The sequence below is a fragment of the Meleagris gallopavo genome, chromosome 17 (genome assembly GCF_000146605.3).
Source record: "Meleagris gallopavo isolate NT-WF06-2002-E0010 breed Aviagen turkey brand Nicholas breeding stock chromosome 17, Turkey_5.1, whole genome shotgun sequence".
Taxonomy (NCBI): domain Eukaryota; kingdom Metazoa; phylum Chordata; class Aves; order Galliformes; family Phasianidae; genus Meleagris; species Meleagris gallopavo.
The window spans coordinates 9,286,270-9,300,213 of NC_015027.2; the positions used below are offsets into that span (position 1 = coordinate 9,286,270).

Genomic DNA, 13,944 nt, shown 5'->3' on the forward strand with positions numbered 1-13,944 from the left:
TCGGCCCCGGGCGGGTGGGGGGGGCTCACACACACGACGGGGGTCGGGGTTGGGCGGTGCTGTGTGGGTTCGGTGAGCCATGTGGGTCTTTTCTAGCAGCTGTGTGGGCCTGTGAGTGGGGGTCTTCCTCCCGGGCTGGATGGGGAGGGGTACTCGGCAGCCCCCGGTCCGCTGTGGACTTGCTTAGGATCTCCTTGCTGACCCCGTGCCTTTCCTGCAGGGGAGATCTTTGAGTTGAAGGCAGAGCTGAACAGTGACAAGAAGGAGAAGAAGAAGGAGGCGGTGAAGAAGGTGATCGCCTCCATGACTGTCGGCAAGGACGTCAGGTGTGTCCATCCTCCTGTCCCGCAGACTGTAGTGCAGGCTCAGGAAGGAAAAAGTCACCCTGGCAGCTCTCTTTCTCCCTTAGTTCTGTGCCTTGCAAGCTCACAAAGCTGCTTTTGCCCAGGGGCTGTGCTTCAGACCCAGCAAAACGGGCTCCTTAGGCCTGGATGTGAGCTTGCAAGCACAGGCTAGTCTTAGGATCATATGGCAGGGTTGTGGAGTCATCTGGGATGGAAAATACCTTCTAGGTTGCCAACTCGGTCTAGGGAAGAGAAGGCTCCAAGAAGCCCTCATTTCAACCTTTCAGTGCTTAAAGGGAACTCATGAAAGAGGGGGAGAGCGACTTTTTATACCGTCTGATAGTGATAGAAGTGGGAATGGTTTTAAACTAAGAGAGGGGGAACTTGTGTGGAAATTCTGTACTCAGAAGGTGGTGAGACCTTGGCTCTCTATGGTGCCCCATTCCTAGAGGTGCTCGAGGCCAGGCTAAATGGGGCTTAGTGGCTCTCCCAGGACAGAAGGGACACGTGCCAGCATGGCATCATGTCTGTGTTAAGACCGCAGTCCCAGTTGCTTGTCCTGAGATCTGTGGTGCTTCACGTTGCAGCGCTCTCTTCCCGGATGTGGTGAACTGCATGCAGACAGACAACCTGGAGCTGAAGAAGCTGGTCTACCTCTACCTGATGAACTATGCCAAGAGCCAGCCTGACATGGCCATCATGGCTGTCAACACCTTTGTGAAGGTGAGGGAAAGGGGCTGTGGGGCAGCACTCCGGCCCTCTGCCACCAAAAAGCCCTCTCTCAACAAATCAGGGCTCCCCTTGCGTGGGATAAGAGAGCAAAATTGCCCCATAGTGCAGGAGGAAAATGTTTTTTGGTGGTGGTGGCTCCTGTATGGAGATGCCCTCCGTAGAGCTTGCTGCAGAGAATGTGGTCTTGTGATCAGGCGCTGGGGAGTGTGTTTGTTGGAAGCCATGGGGCCACCAAATCCTTTTGTGGAAAGGCTTCCCTGGAAGTTTTGGTGTTTTTAAGAGAAAAAACAACAACAATAATTGCGATGGGTGTGTTCCCCAGGCTGGGTGGCTGTTCTGTAGGGTGCTGGGTGGGTTGTGTCCCCGGTGTAAACTGGGCACACGCCTGGTTCTGGGGTGTATTTGGAGTAGGAGCTGGCAGTGTTAGAATTCAGTGCGCTCCAGATAATGGAATGAGGCTGAACTCCTTCCATGGGATGCACTCACTCCACTCGAGAGCTGAATGTTAAAACCTCAAGGCTTCAGGAACCCGAAGGAAAGTCGAGGTCCTGAAGCTGCCGCTGATGGCTGTGGCTGGAAGGGCTGGAGTCTCACTGTCCTCTCTGGCCCTACAGGACTGTGAGGATCCCAACCCACTGATCCGTGCCCTGGCCGTGCGGACCATGGGCTGCATCCGTGTGGACAAGATAACAGAGTACCTCTGTGAGCCCCTGCGCAAGTGCCTGAAGGATGAGGACCCGTATGTGCGCAAAACGGCGGCCGTCTGCGTGGCCAAGCTCCATGACATCAACGCCCAGCTGGTGGAGGACCAGGGCTTCCTGGACACCCTCAAGGACCTCATCTCGGACTCCAATCCCATGGTGATCAGACCTTGCTTTCTCTATCTGGTGCAGCAGATGCCCTCACTCATTTCTGCATCCCTATATCCTTGCTCCCATGCTCCTCTTCATTTCTTGATGCTTTTTGGTGCTTGTCAGACCACTTTTGTAGGCAGCTGTCCCCGGGGTTGCTTTTCATGTCCAATAACTGTCTCCTGGCTCCTTTTAGATGTGAGATTTCATTAATTCCCATTTGTTATTAGCTTCTGCACCCTCCGGGGAGCAGGAAAGACATCAAACAGGAGCTGCTGGCTGGGAATGCTGTGATGCTGCGTGTCTGGCTTCTCACACTGACTTGGAGTGATGTGATGATGGTGGTCCTGTGCTGTTTTCCCGCTGAGGGTGACTGCAGGGGGAGGGAACAGGAGAAGCACAGGGCTGTAGGATTTGCCCACCCAAATTGCTGAGCAGCAATGGGAGAAGAGTCACGGCGTGGGTGATGGGGATGTGTGATGATAGTTCATCTGCACATCAGCTTGTGGGGAGGAGAAGCTGATGCCCAGATGTCAGAGCGAGGGTCCCACACTGAGGATGCATCTCATCCATTTGCAGCAGCTTTCCCCCAGAACCACGACTGCCATCCCATTGTGCTTGCTGTCCCTTCACACGTGTCCCATCCCCTCTGGCAGGTAGTGGCTAACGCAGTAGCAGCGCTGTCGGAGATCGCCGAGTCACACCCGAGCAGTAACCTGCTGGACCTCAACCCCCAGTCCATCAACAAGCTGCTCACAGCCCTGAACGAGTGCACCGAATGGGGACAGATCTTTATCCTGGACTGCCTGGCCAACTACATGCCCAAAGATGACCGGGAGGCCCAGAGGTGAGGGAGGTGGGACAGGGCGCAGGGACAGCAGGGTGACGGCTGGACGGGGCTGATGCTGCCTGTTCTCTTCCAAGAAGTGCCTTCACACTTCCGTCTGTGCTGCTCCCCACCCTTGGCTTCCTGCTGCTGGGGGAGGAACAGCTGACATCAGCATAGCACTGTTCCTGGGAACTCACAGTCTCTCAGTGAGCGCTGTCCCCACAATGGCACAAAGAACAGACTTTTCCAAGCATGATCTTACCGTGCTTCAAGAGAGAGCAGGCTGGGCACTAGGGAGATCCCACTGCAGATAGGGCTTTGCTGGGAAATAACCATTACCAGGAGCCTTGAAGAGCCAGCTGTGCATCTTTTGGGAGAAATCTTAAACCTGCTTTGCCACAAACTCTGCTGACACCTCGTTCTTTGGTGTTCTAAGTAGGATGCCTGGCTCTGACCGTTTCCTTTCCCTTTGCCCTCAACCCCTGCAGCATCTGCGAGCGGGTGACACCCCGGCTGTCCCACGCCAACTCTGCAGTGGTGCTCTCAGCAGTGAAGGTGCTGATGAAGTTCATGGAGATGCTGTCCAAGGACCTGGATTACTACGGTACGCTGCTGAAGAAGCTGGCCCCGCCGCTCGTCACCCTGCTGTCTGCTGAGCCTGAGCTGCAGTACGTGGCTCTGCGCAACATCAACCTCATCGTGCAGAAGAGGTGGGTGTCCTCCTGCCTACAGGCACTGTGTCCCAATGTGCTGGGCCTTCTGATGGCTGGAATAGTGTCCAGGCTTTGCTGACACAATCCATCGTTTGGTCTTTTTCATCGCTGAAATCCGAGGGCTGGCCACAGAGCATCAGCTGAGGTGGTGGGATTCACTGAATTTATTGCTTATTTTGGGGAGCAAGGGATGGAAAGACTAAAAGCTGAGGCACTGGATTCATCATCTTAGAATAAAGAGGGATATTCATGAGGATGGCTTGTTTCTTTGTAGTTGTCCTTACCAGACAGGCAAGTCCTGAAAGTCCTCCTGTCCTTTGGCTGATCTATTGCTACTATTGGAGGGCAGGAAATGCCTGAGGCCCCTCGTTTGTGTGCAGGGCAGTGAGGGCCAGCTGGAGAGCTGCAATCAGCTGATCCATTGCCCCACTGGCATCGCTGTTATTGCCTATTAAAAATAGCAGCAACTTCTGGGAGAAGTGGAAAGTAATTAATGTCCCTGTGAGCAGGAATGTGGAAAGCAGGTTGGCTCCTTGGGGACCTGGCCTGTCCCCTCCTCAGCCTAGAGGCTGTTCTGATGAGGAAGGTCCAGTTTGGCCCTGGGCTTTGGACTGGCTTCCCTGCTTCCTCAGGATGTCCAATCCAACCTTGCCAACAGCACACCCTGTTGCCATGCATCTGGTCGTTGTTTGTGGCAAGGTTGTCTGTGTTGTTAGTCTGTGTTCCCTGTGTGTCAGCAAAAGGGAATCAAGGACCAGAGTCCCTGGGGGGGGGAGATCACAGCATCTTGGACTCCTGAGAACTGAGCAGCCCCCAAACCTTCTTCTGCTTATGGCCAAGGAGCAACTCCAAGCTCTGCTTGCCTTGGCCAGGTCTCTTAACCGTTGCCTCTCCTTGTCCCCCAGACCTGAAATCCTAAAGCACGAGATGAAGGTGTTCTTTGTCAAGTACAATGACCCCATCTATGTCAAGCTGGAGAAGTTGGACATCATGATCCGCCTGGCTTCTCAGGCCAACATTGCACAGGTTGGGGTCTGGGTGGGCACAGGGGGCTTGGCTGTCCCTGTCAGTGCTTCCTCCTTGCCTTCCCCGTGCTTCAGTACCGCCAGAGCTGGAGCTGCCAGGTCTGGCCACAGTTTGGCAGCCAGCCGGGATCTGGGCTGTGGTGTCGGGCAGATCAGTGGGTTGGTGTCTCTCCTCACCACCTTGTCCCCATGGCAGGTCCTGGCCGAGCTGAAGGAATATGCCACAGAGGTGGATGTGGACTTTGTGAGGAAGGCAGTCCGAGCCATCGGCCGCTGTGCCATCAAGGTGGAGGTGAGACTGGTGTGGGGAGGGATGGGGCAGCCTTGTTGTGCCATCCCCACTCGCTTAGTGTTCTGCTGGTGGTCACAGTTAAGCATACATTGCTCTGCAGCCTGTGATCAGCTGGAGGCTGTTGCATCTCAGGGATGATCTCCCAGGAGATAGGAACGGACCAGGGCTGTTCCATTGGCCACAGGGAGCGTGTTCCATCTCCTTGGCATCTGTTGTTGGAACAGATGTAGGATTTGGGTTGTGCAAAGGGGGGAGACAACACACATGCATCTTCCTCTTCTGCTCTGGGTTGGGTTAGGGGAGCGTGAGGGGTGTGTGATGTTGTTGGATGGGGGTGTGAAGGCATCACTGACCGAGCCTCTCCAACAGCAATCAGCAGAGCGCTGTGTCAGCACCCTGCTGGACCTCATCCAGACCAAGGTCAACTATGTGGTGCAGGAGGCTATCGTCGTCATCAAGGACATCTTCCGCAAGTACCCCAACAAGTACGTGGGGAGAGGGGAGTGCTGGGGCTGCCTGCTGTGCTCCCCGTGCTGGCAGGAATGGAGGTTGAGTAGTGATAGTAATTAGTAAACAAGAAATCTGCACAACTATTGGGATGGAGGAAGGATGGAGAGCAGACAAGCGAGGCAGGCATGGGCGGTGTCACAGTGCACGTGAAAAGTGTGTTTTGCTCAGCAAACATCCCTGTGCTGTATCCAGTGTCTTTTGAGTCTGGATATGAAGTAGTGGTGTGCTCTATCCTTGGCTTGGTTTCTGTTAAAGTCATTCTGAAAAGAGAGATTTATGTAAATCCTCTCATCTTTCCTCCAGTTACCCAAACTCTCTCAGCACAGATAATTAAAAATCCTCACATGTGCTGAAAGCTGCTCGGGTGCAACCAAGCGTGCCCGTTTCAGTGGTCACTTTGTGAACTTCCCAAGAGTCAAACAGAACCATTTTTAGATGGTGATGCACTGTTTATGCTCCCGTTTGCTTTGCTTTCCATTAGGAAAACAGGAACTTTCTGGGAGCAGCAGCAGTCCTGCTATGGGTGATGGGGTGATATTAGAGAGCAGAGCTTGTGGGTGACGTGTCCTCATTCTGACAGGTATGAGAGTGTCATTGCCACCCTGTGTGAGAACCTGGACTCCCTGGATGAGCCTGAGGCACGGGCTGCCATGATCTGGATCGTGGGCGAGTACGCCGAGCGCATCGACAATGCTGATGAGCTGCTGGAGAGCTTCCTGGAGGGCTTCCACGATGAGAGCACCCAGGTGCAGGGGGTGGGCAGTGTGGATGTGGGGCTGGTGGTTGTGCTGGTGTCACAGAGCAGCCACCGCTGCGAGATCCTGGGCCTGTCCTCCTGGATGCAAAGCATCCTCTGTGAAATGCCACCCAGCACCTTCCCTTTCTCGAGGCTGGAAGGGGTCAGCTGCTCACCTGTGCTGCACAAGATCGGCCTTTTGCAGTCCTGGGCTCAGTCCCAGCTGCTTTAGGCTGCCCTTTAGCTGGGGCTGGTGGTATCACCCATGGAAATTTCCTTCCACCTGCTGTGCAAAATCCCATCCCAGCACTGTGTGCAGAGAGCACTCATGTTCTTCCTCTGTGTGTCTCTCCCTGATCTCACTCTGGTGCCCGCAGGTCCAGCTGCAGCTGCTGACGGCCATCGTGAAGCTTTTCCTGAAGAAGCCCACCGAGACCCAGGAGCTGGTGCAGCAGGTGCTGAGCCTGGCCACACAGGTGAGTGACAGCTCCTGTGCCCAGCAAAGCATCCCTCCAACCCTGCTGAGCCTTCCTGAGCAGTGGCAGGTTGTGATGACACAGTGCCTGTGGCCGGAGGTGGATGAGAGCTTAAATGTGGGGAAGTTTGCTGTTAGATAACACCATGTCCTGTAGGATGTGCTGCTTCCTCGTGAAAGCCAGTGGTGTCAGTGTAGCAGAGCACAGTTATCCATTTAGGTTGGGAAAGGCTTCCGAAGCCAACTGTTGTCATGGGATGCAGCACACCTGTAACTTACTCTGATACCACAGTAAGACTTAAATGGGGCCAAGGTGGTTGTGGCTGTGGGACGCTCTACAGCTTCCCCTGCCCCATGGCTTTGCTGCTTACCCCCTGCTTCCCAAAGGACTCTGACAACCCTGACCTGCGGGACCGTGGCTACATCTACTGGCGCCTGCTGTCCACTGATCCTGTGGCTGCCAAGGAGGTGGTGCTGGCAGAGAAGCCACTTATTTCTGAAGAGACAGACCTGATTGAGCCCACGCTGCTGGATGAGCTCATCTGCTACATTGGGACGTTGGCCTCTGTCTATCACAAGCCGCCCAGCGCCTTCGTGGAGGGGAGCAGAGGGGTTGTGCACAAGAGCTTGCCCCCACGAACAGGCTCGTGAGTGTCCCTTCCTTGTTGCCAGATGTAGGGATGGGGTTATGTGCCATCCAGAGCAGGGTGCATGCAATGGGGATGGACGTGGAGCTGGACTGACTGCTGTGGTCACAGCATGACCCAGTGAATGGAGGGTCGGGGACGGTCCTCTGTAGGAGCATCTCCAAGCAGGAGCAGTATGGGCTCCATGCTGTCCTGCCAGGGCTGGAAATCTCAGGTGTAAGTAGAAGGTGAAACTGAAAGAAATGCATTGAGGAGGAGTCCTATTGGAATGGGATGTCTCACTGTGAACTCCAGCTGAGTGCCCCTCAGCTGTGGGGTGTCCATGAGCCACGGGCTTACCAGGAATCTTCCAGCATCTCATGCCTCTCCCTTCTCCTTTGCCCCAGGAGTGAGAGTGCCGAGAGCCCCGAGGCAGCCCCCTCAGCTGGGCAGGCAGCGGAGCAGCCGGCCGTCATCCCTGCACAGGGCGACCTGCTGGGTGACCTGCTGAACCTGGACCTGGGACCTCCAGTCAGTGGGCCTCCCCTGGCCGCCTCCTCCGTGCAGATGGGAGCTGTGGACCTCCTGGGAGGAGGCCTGGATAGCCTGGTGGGTTGCCTTGCTGGGGTTTGGATGTGGGTGGGCGGGCTCCTGCTTGGAGCTTTCTGCCTGGGGACATCTGGGCTAATCTGTTCCTGCTCTAGCTTGTGATCAGAGAGGTGCTAATTAAGCTCATCCCTGTCAGATGGCTGGAGCAGAGCTCCTTGGTACCTTCCCATTCCTGCACGCGAGTTCCACGCAGCCTTTCTGCTGTGGGTGTTCTATGGACCTGCTGTGCTGCTGGGGGAGAGGAGGGAGGGGTTCCTCTTCTGAGTCCCTCCCCAAACCCAGGCAGCTGCATGACTTGGGGACCTGCCTTGCTGACCCCAGAGTGCCCAAACCTGTGGGGAGAGGAGGAGGAGATGTGGTGGGACTAATCTGTTCCCTCCTGCCTTTCTTTTCTCTCTCTGTTTTTGTCTCTTCTCTCTTGGCTTCTCTCTGCATGTGCCTGGCTCTTCTCTCTGCCTTGCCTGCTTCTGCTTGGAGATGGGGGACGAGTCGGAAGGGGTATGGATCAGACCTTTTCTTAGCCCCTAGCCCCTGCAGTGCCCACGTCCACCTCCACAGACCCCCTGTCTCTCTGGTGATAGCCAGCCAGCCCCGAAACTACTCAGCCTTCACCTCTCTTGTTCCTGGTGTGTGTAGGGAGCTCAGCTGAGGTTTGAGCTCAGCCCTTCTCAGCTAAAAATAGAATCCCCGCGGTTGGAACAGACCCTCAAACCACCAAACCCAACCAGAACTGCATCTCCCGAGCCCCACCACTAAACCACATACCCATGTCCAGGATCACCTGTCCCCTCTCTGTGGTCAGGAGCACCCCCAGTGACCCCAAGCCCTCGCTTGTGCTGATGCTTTTCGGAAGCACCCTTTGCACCAACAGCAGTCTCTGTCTCTTGCAGCTGCGCAGCGATGTGGGAGGCAGTCCTGCTGTGAGTGCCCTTGCACCCCTTGCCTCTTCTTCCTCCTCTTCCTCTTCTCCCCTCCTCCTTGCCACCGTGACCCTGACCCTGCCTTGTCCCTGCAGATGGGTGGCAGTGGCTTCACAGCGCCCGGCCCCGCAGCACCAGCTGGTATGGGAGCACCTCTTGGCAGTGGCCTGGGGGACCTCTTTGACCTCACCGGGGGAGTGGGCACTCTGTCGGGGTCCTACGTGGCACCCAAGACGGTGAGTGGGACAGCAGCACTCCGGTGGCATGCTCCTGCTGCCTTGGGCTGAGAGCAGCAGGCACCAAGGTGTTCAGTTTGGGTTAACCTCTGTGTGGATTTCATGTCTCTGCCCAGGTTTGGCTCCCTGCCATGAAAGCCAAGGGGCTGGAGATCTCTGGCACCTTCAGCCGGCAGGTGGACTCCATCTCTATGGACCTGGTGTTGACCAACAAGGCCCTGCAGGTCATGTCTGACTTTGCAATCCAGTTCAACCGCAACAGGTGAGGTGTCTCCTAAGCTGTGGTAGCACTGGCGGGTGAGAATGCTGGGTATCACCTCCTCAGCTCAGAGAAGGGTGAGGGGACAGGGCTGTGGTGACATCTGCTGGGGAGCAGAACGGCCTCACATGATGATCCTTCTCTCCCTGATGGCTCCGATGGTGATGGACATCAACCCAAAGCCTCTGAGAAGTTGACTGAGGAGGCTGTTTCCTGGGGCATGACCGCCTCCCCAGGCATGGATGTCCTCTTGTTTGTCCCGGTGAATGAGTGCAGAGGAGCACAAAAAAGGAGATGCTCCTAATGAGGTGGTACACAAACGCTAAAAATGAGTGGAGAACTGGAGGAGAAAGGTGGCAGACTTGGGGGATACCTCTGCTTGCCCCAGCATGGGCAGGAATGAGTTGGACTCTTTTCGTATCTGGAGGAAATGATGGTGCAGGTAGTTGAGGCAGTTCCTGGAGGTCCCAGAACTGGTGGGTGGGGATAGGGATAACAGTGGGATAACAGCCCTGACCCAGTGCCTTGTGTCCTCCCAGCTTTGGCCTGGCCCCAGCTGCCCCCCTCCAGGTGCACGCACCCCTTGCCCCCAACCAGTCGGTGGAGATCTCCCTCCCACTGAACACTGTGGGCTCTGTCATGAAGATGGATCCCCTCAACAACCTGCAGGTGAGAGCACCCACACTTTTCTGGGGGGCTCACAGTGGGACCCACAGGTTTCCCCTCTATGTGCTGACATCCCAACGTCTTTCCTTCCATCCCAGGTTGCGGTGAAGAACAACATTGATGTCTTCTACTTCAGCACCCTCTACCCTCTGCACATCCTCTTTGTGGAGGATGGGAAGATGGGTGAGTTGGAGCATGGGTGCCATCCCATTCACTAAAATCCTCCCAAACACATTCGTAACCCTGGGGTTGGAGCTGGGAACTGTGGGGAGTGAGAAATTCGTGGAAGTCTGGAGCATGGCTGTGTCGGCATCACAAGTGTGGTACCCAGGGTGACTTGAGCCACGTTCTGACCTCTTGGTCCTTTGGGAGTTCTTGCTGTCCAGTCCCTGGCACTCCCCAGCCTCTTCACCAAGGCAGCTGAGCTTGCTGACTCCAAACGTGAGCAACCGAGTGAGACAGATCTGGAGGGATGCTGCGATGATGTCTCAATGCCCAGCACCACCACAGCATGGCCCTGTGTTGGGATTTGAAGGGGTTGGATCCCACTGTTACTTCAGTGCCTTGCTTTGTTCTGGCTGCAGAGAGGCAGATGTTCCTTGCCACCTGGAAGGACATTCCCAATGAAAACGAGGCCCAGTTCCAGATCAAGGATTGTTCCCTCAATGCAGGTGAGTCCAAACCCTTCATGAGGGCTCTTGGTAAGACACGTCCTTAGAGTTGGACTTGGTGGTCACTTCCCCCTGCTGTGGGGAGCTGGGAGCTGCCCTTATTCCTGCCCTGTGGTAACAGAGACTGTCACAGCAACTTAGGGACTGCTGGCTTCCAAGTGAGAGATGGTTCGTTGCCCTGTATTCAGGCAGTGCTGGGCTGAGCTAGGACTGGGAAGCCCCAGCCTCATCCCCGTGGGTCTGGATCTCTTGTCCCAAAGCCTCCCTGTCTCTAGGCAGGAACGTTCTGCTCTGGTTGTAGAAACATGGCCCTCTAAGAGAAGTGACAGGGAAGATGGGGCAGAAGCAGGGCTGGGTCCAGCAGGAAATGGTGCTGAGCTCTTCCTCTGCCCACCCAGATGCTGTCAGCAGCAAGCTCCAAGGCAGCAACATCTTCACCATCGCCAAGAGGAACGTGGAGGGCCAGGACATGCTCTACCAGTCTCTGAAGCTCACCAATGGCATCTGGGTGTTGGCGGAGCTCCGCATCCAGCCCAGCAACCCCAGCTTCACGGTACGGCCCAGCCCCTGCTGCCCCCCACTCAGTGTAGCCCCGTGTCCCTCGGCATGCCCTCCGTGGGGTTGCAGCAGCAGGGGGCAGCCACCCCAGCAATGTTGCTGAAGGAAGCTACAAGGTCCTGCCTACCCGGTCTCCCTCCAAATGACCCACGGTGCTGGGGCTTTGTTCCCTTCCCCACCTCCTCACAGCCTTTCTCTTTGGGATGGTTGGGATGAGTTCTGGTGCTGACTCATCTCTCCGTGTCTCCCTTGCTACCCGCCTGCCCACTGCTGCCTGCCCCGCTGTTGCAGGATTTGGAGGTTAGCAGAATGGTTTCTACCCTTGCTTTTTGGGCTGTACCTGGCTGCTTTTCCCTTCCCTGACCCTCTGGCAGGGTCTGACCATTTCCATCAGCCCTGCCCCACTGTGGGTCTGCTTTGGATGAGTATAGCTGCAGGTCCTCGTCCTGTGCGAATGTGCTCAGCTCTGCCCTGCAACTCTAGGAGCTGAGAGCATCAAAACATTAAAAACAACTTTGGAACGAAGGCAGGGTTAGGAGATGTCTTTGGGGAAATGCCCAGTGGAGCCACAGGCAGAGGATGACAGCCTGAGCCAAGATGCATGCCTGCTTCCCTGCATGTGAATGTTGCTGTGGGGCTGGGGAGGGCACTGGGAGCAGCTTGATGTCTTCCCACGGGTGTGTTGAGCCCTCAGGCCCATCCCGTGCCCTGCAGGTGTGTGTGATGATGGGGCATGGCTGCGAACTGCAGCCCTCACACGGTTGTGTCTCCTCTCTTCCCCAGCTGTCACTAAAATGCCGGGCTCCCGAGGTCTCCCAGTACGTGTACCAGGCCTACGATGCCATCCTGAAGAACTGATGGTGGGGCAGGAGCTGCCTGCATGTTCCCTCTCTTTCTACCCTGAGCACGGAGCCGTTGCTTCCCAGGAGGGTGGAGGAGGAGGACAGGGGTGTCCCAGCCCCCTGCCCCACATTCCAGCCCCTAGGTGAACTGTGCCCTGTCCTCCCTCTTGGCTGTTCCTGGAGGGAGCCCAGCCGTGCCCTCTGTTCCCTTCCCAGCTCTGCTTCCTTCTGTCCCTCCTGGGGGGCATCTAGATCCAACACTTCTCGTGCTGGGGGTCCTCTCCCTGGGCTGGCTCAGAGCCTGATAGGGGCTGGTTGGGGGCCTGAGAGCTTGGGGTAGGTCACGATGAAGGTCTCCCCACGTGGGTGGTGCTCCCGATGCTCTCAAGACCTCAAATTCAATTCTTTACCCATGTGTGCTGTACAAAAAGGGCTTTTTCCCTCCCCTGCAGGGCTCCCTGTGGTTGCAGGGGGGTACGAGCACGGACCCCAAGGCCCCAGAGCAGCTCCCTCCTGTCCCTCTTCTTACCTGGAGGGGCCCTTTCCCCTTTCCTGGTGGTGACATACATTGTCCACCCTGCCCCAAAATAAAGGCATCCATCACTCGTCAATAGAAACGTCCAGTTCAGGTTTTCAGACCCGATCGTGAAATACCTTATAAATATATAAAATATAAATATATTCTATGTTCACTTGTTTTAAGCCAGCCTGGAATAAAGGTGACATTTGCCCACACAGAAGGCATTGTGTCTGGGGGGTCAGGGGTGGGCTGGGAGGAAGGATGGAAGGATGATGCTGTGGGCTTCCTCTGGGCTGTGTCCTTGTTATTGCTGAGGCAAGTGGCCAAGGATTGCTTGGGGCTGTGCCTGGGGTGGATCAGGGACAAAAGAGTGGGGTGAGGATGAAGAGGAAAGGTGGAAATCACAGAACCAGCTGCAAGCAGCTCTGCAGACAAGGAGCTGGAGTTTCACTGAGTGCTGGCTGCATGTCCTTGTGCCTAAGGAGAGTGCAGGCTTTGGGGTGGAGGTGGCCACATCCCCGTGGCTTTCTCCTGTCATCCCGAAGTTGGGAATAAACTCATTTAATGCAGTGTTAGCGAGCAGGCATTCTTTATTTATGATGTCAGATGCGTGATGGGATACCTCCACCCCAGCCATGCATCTCTGGACCAAAAGACCTTCCGCTTATATATATTACATTACATCACAGAAGGGCTTGGGTTGGAAGGGACCCCAAGGATCATCAGATTCCAACCCCCTGCCACAGGCAGGGCCACCAACCTCCATATCTAATAGCAGACCAGGCTGCCCAGGGCTCCATCCAACCTGGCCTTGAACACCTCCAGGGACGGGGCATCCACAGCCTCTCTGGGCAGCTGTTCCAGCACCTCACCACTCTCATAGTAAAGAACTTCCCTGACACCACTGTGCTGGGAAGGACCAAGGAAAGGACAAGGGGGAAGTGCGCCCAGGCAGCCCTGAGCCGTGGGCATCACTCTGCCAGGGATGCTTCACAGGAAGCCCAAGGGTGCAGCCCCATCCCCGGCACCTGCAACTCTACGGACAGACCTCCGTGGACAGATGACAGCAGGCGGGCTCAGCTCCTTGTGCTTTACTGGCTCCAGGGGCTGCAGGGCAGCCTGTGCTGGGGGAGATGCTGCAGGGGAAGAGGGGACATCCCCTGGGTATAGGTCATGGTGACGAGCTGCGTGTCCCCGGGTGGGGAGATGGGGAAGAGGAATGGAAGGAGAGGGGAGCAGGACGGAGCAGGAGGAGGAAAGTTGAAGAGCAGAGGAGCTGAGCAGAGCTGGCTGCTCCCAGCCCCGTTCCCAACGCCGTGACACAGCTCCTGTCAGCACTGCGATCGCACCGCCGTGACAGCATCCATTCCCACGGTGCCCCAATGTCCCGCCCCGGGGGCCGCAGCCACCATCTCGTCCTTCTCACTGCCACGCGTCCTCCTGCAGCCCCTCATCCTCCCGCGGTGCCCTCCCAGGCTCCAGCAGCGAGGCCAGGACGCTGTGCAGTGCCCTCCAGGGCTGGGGGCCGGC

At 56.3% G+C, this 13,944-nt stretch overlaps 1 protein-coding gene and 1 non-coding gene across 2 annotated transcripts; both read left to right on the forward strand.

The window, feature by feature from the left end:
• Positions 1 to 204: 204 nt before the first annotated feature.
• AP1B1 (adaptor related protein complex 1 subunit beta 1) lies at positions 205 to 12,631 on the forward strand (the record flags this gene model as incomplete). The annotated part of the gene is made up of 22 exons (XM_031555911.1): positions 205 to 326; positions 932 to 1,067; positions 1,691 to 1,936; positions 2,584 to 2,774; positions 3,245 to 3,466; positions 4,375 to 4,495; positions 4,691 to 4,786; positions 5,156 to 5,271; positions 5,877 to 6,042; positions 6,410 to 6,508; positions 6,895 to 7,154; positions 7,541 to 7,742; positions 8,220 to 8,240; positions 8,633 to 8,662; positions 8,758 to 8,898; positions 9,015 to 9,160; positions 9,697 to 9,826; positions 9,922 to 10,006; positions 10,408 to 10,494; positions 10,893 to 11,047; positions 11,344 to 11,352; positions 11,836 to 12,631. Coding segments are annotated over 22 exons (2,856 nt in total), but the record flags the coding sequence as incomplete, so codon positions are not given.
• LOC116217282 lies at positions 9,269 to 9,373 on the forward strand. The gene has a single exon (XR_004161631.1). It is a non-coding gene; the product is annotated as a small nucleolar RNA SNORD125 (small nucleolar RNA).
• Positions 12,632 to 13,944: the final 1,313 nt, after the last annotated feature.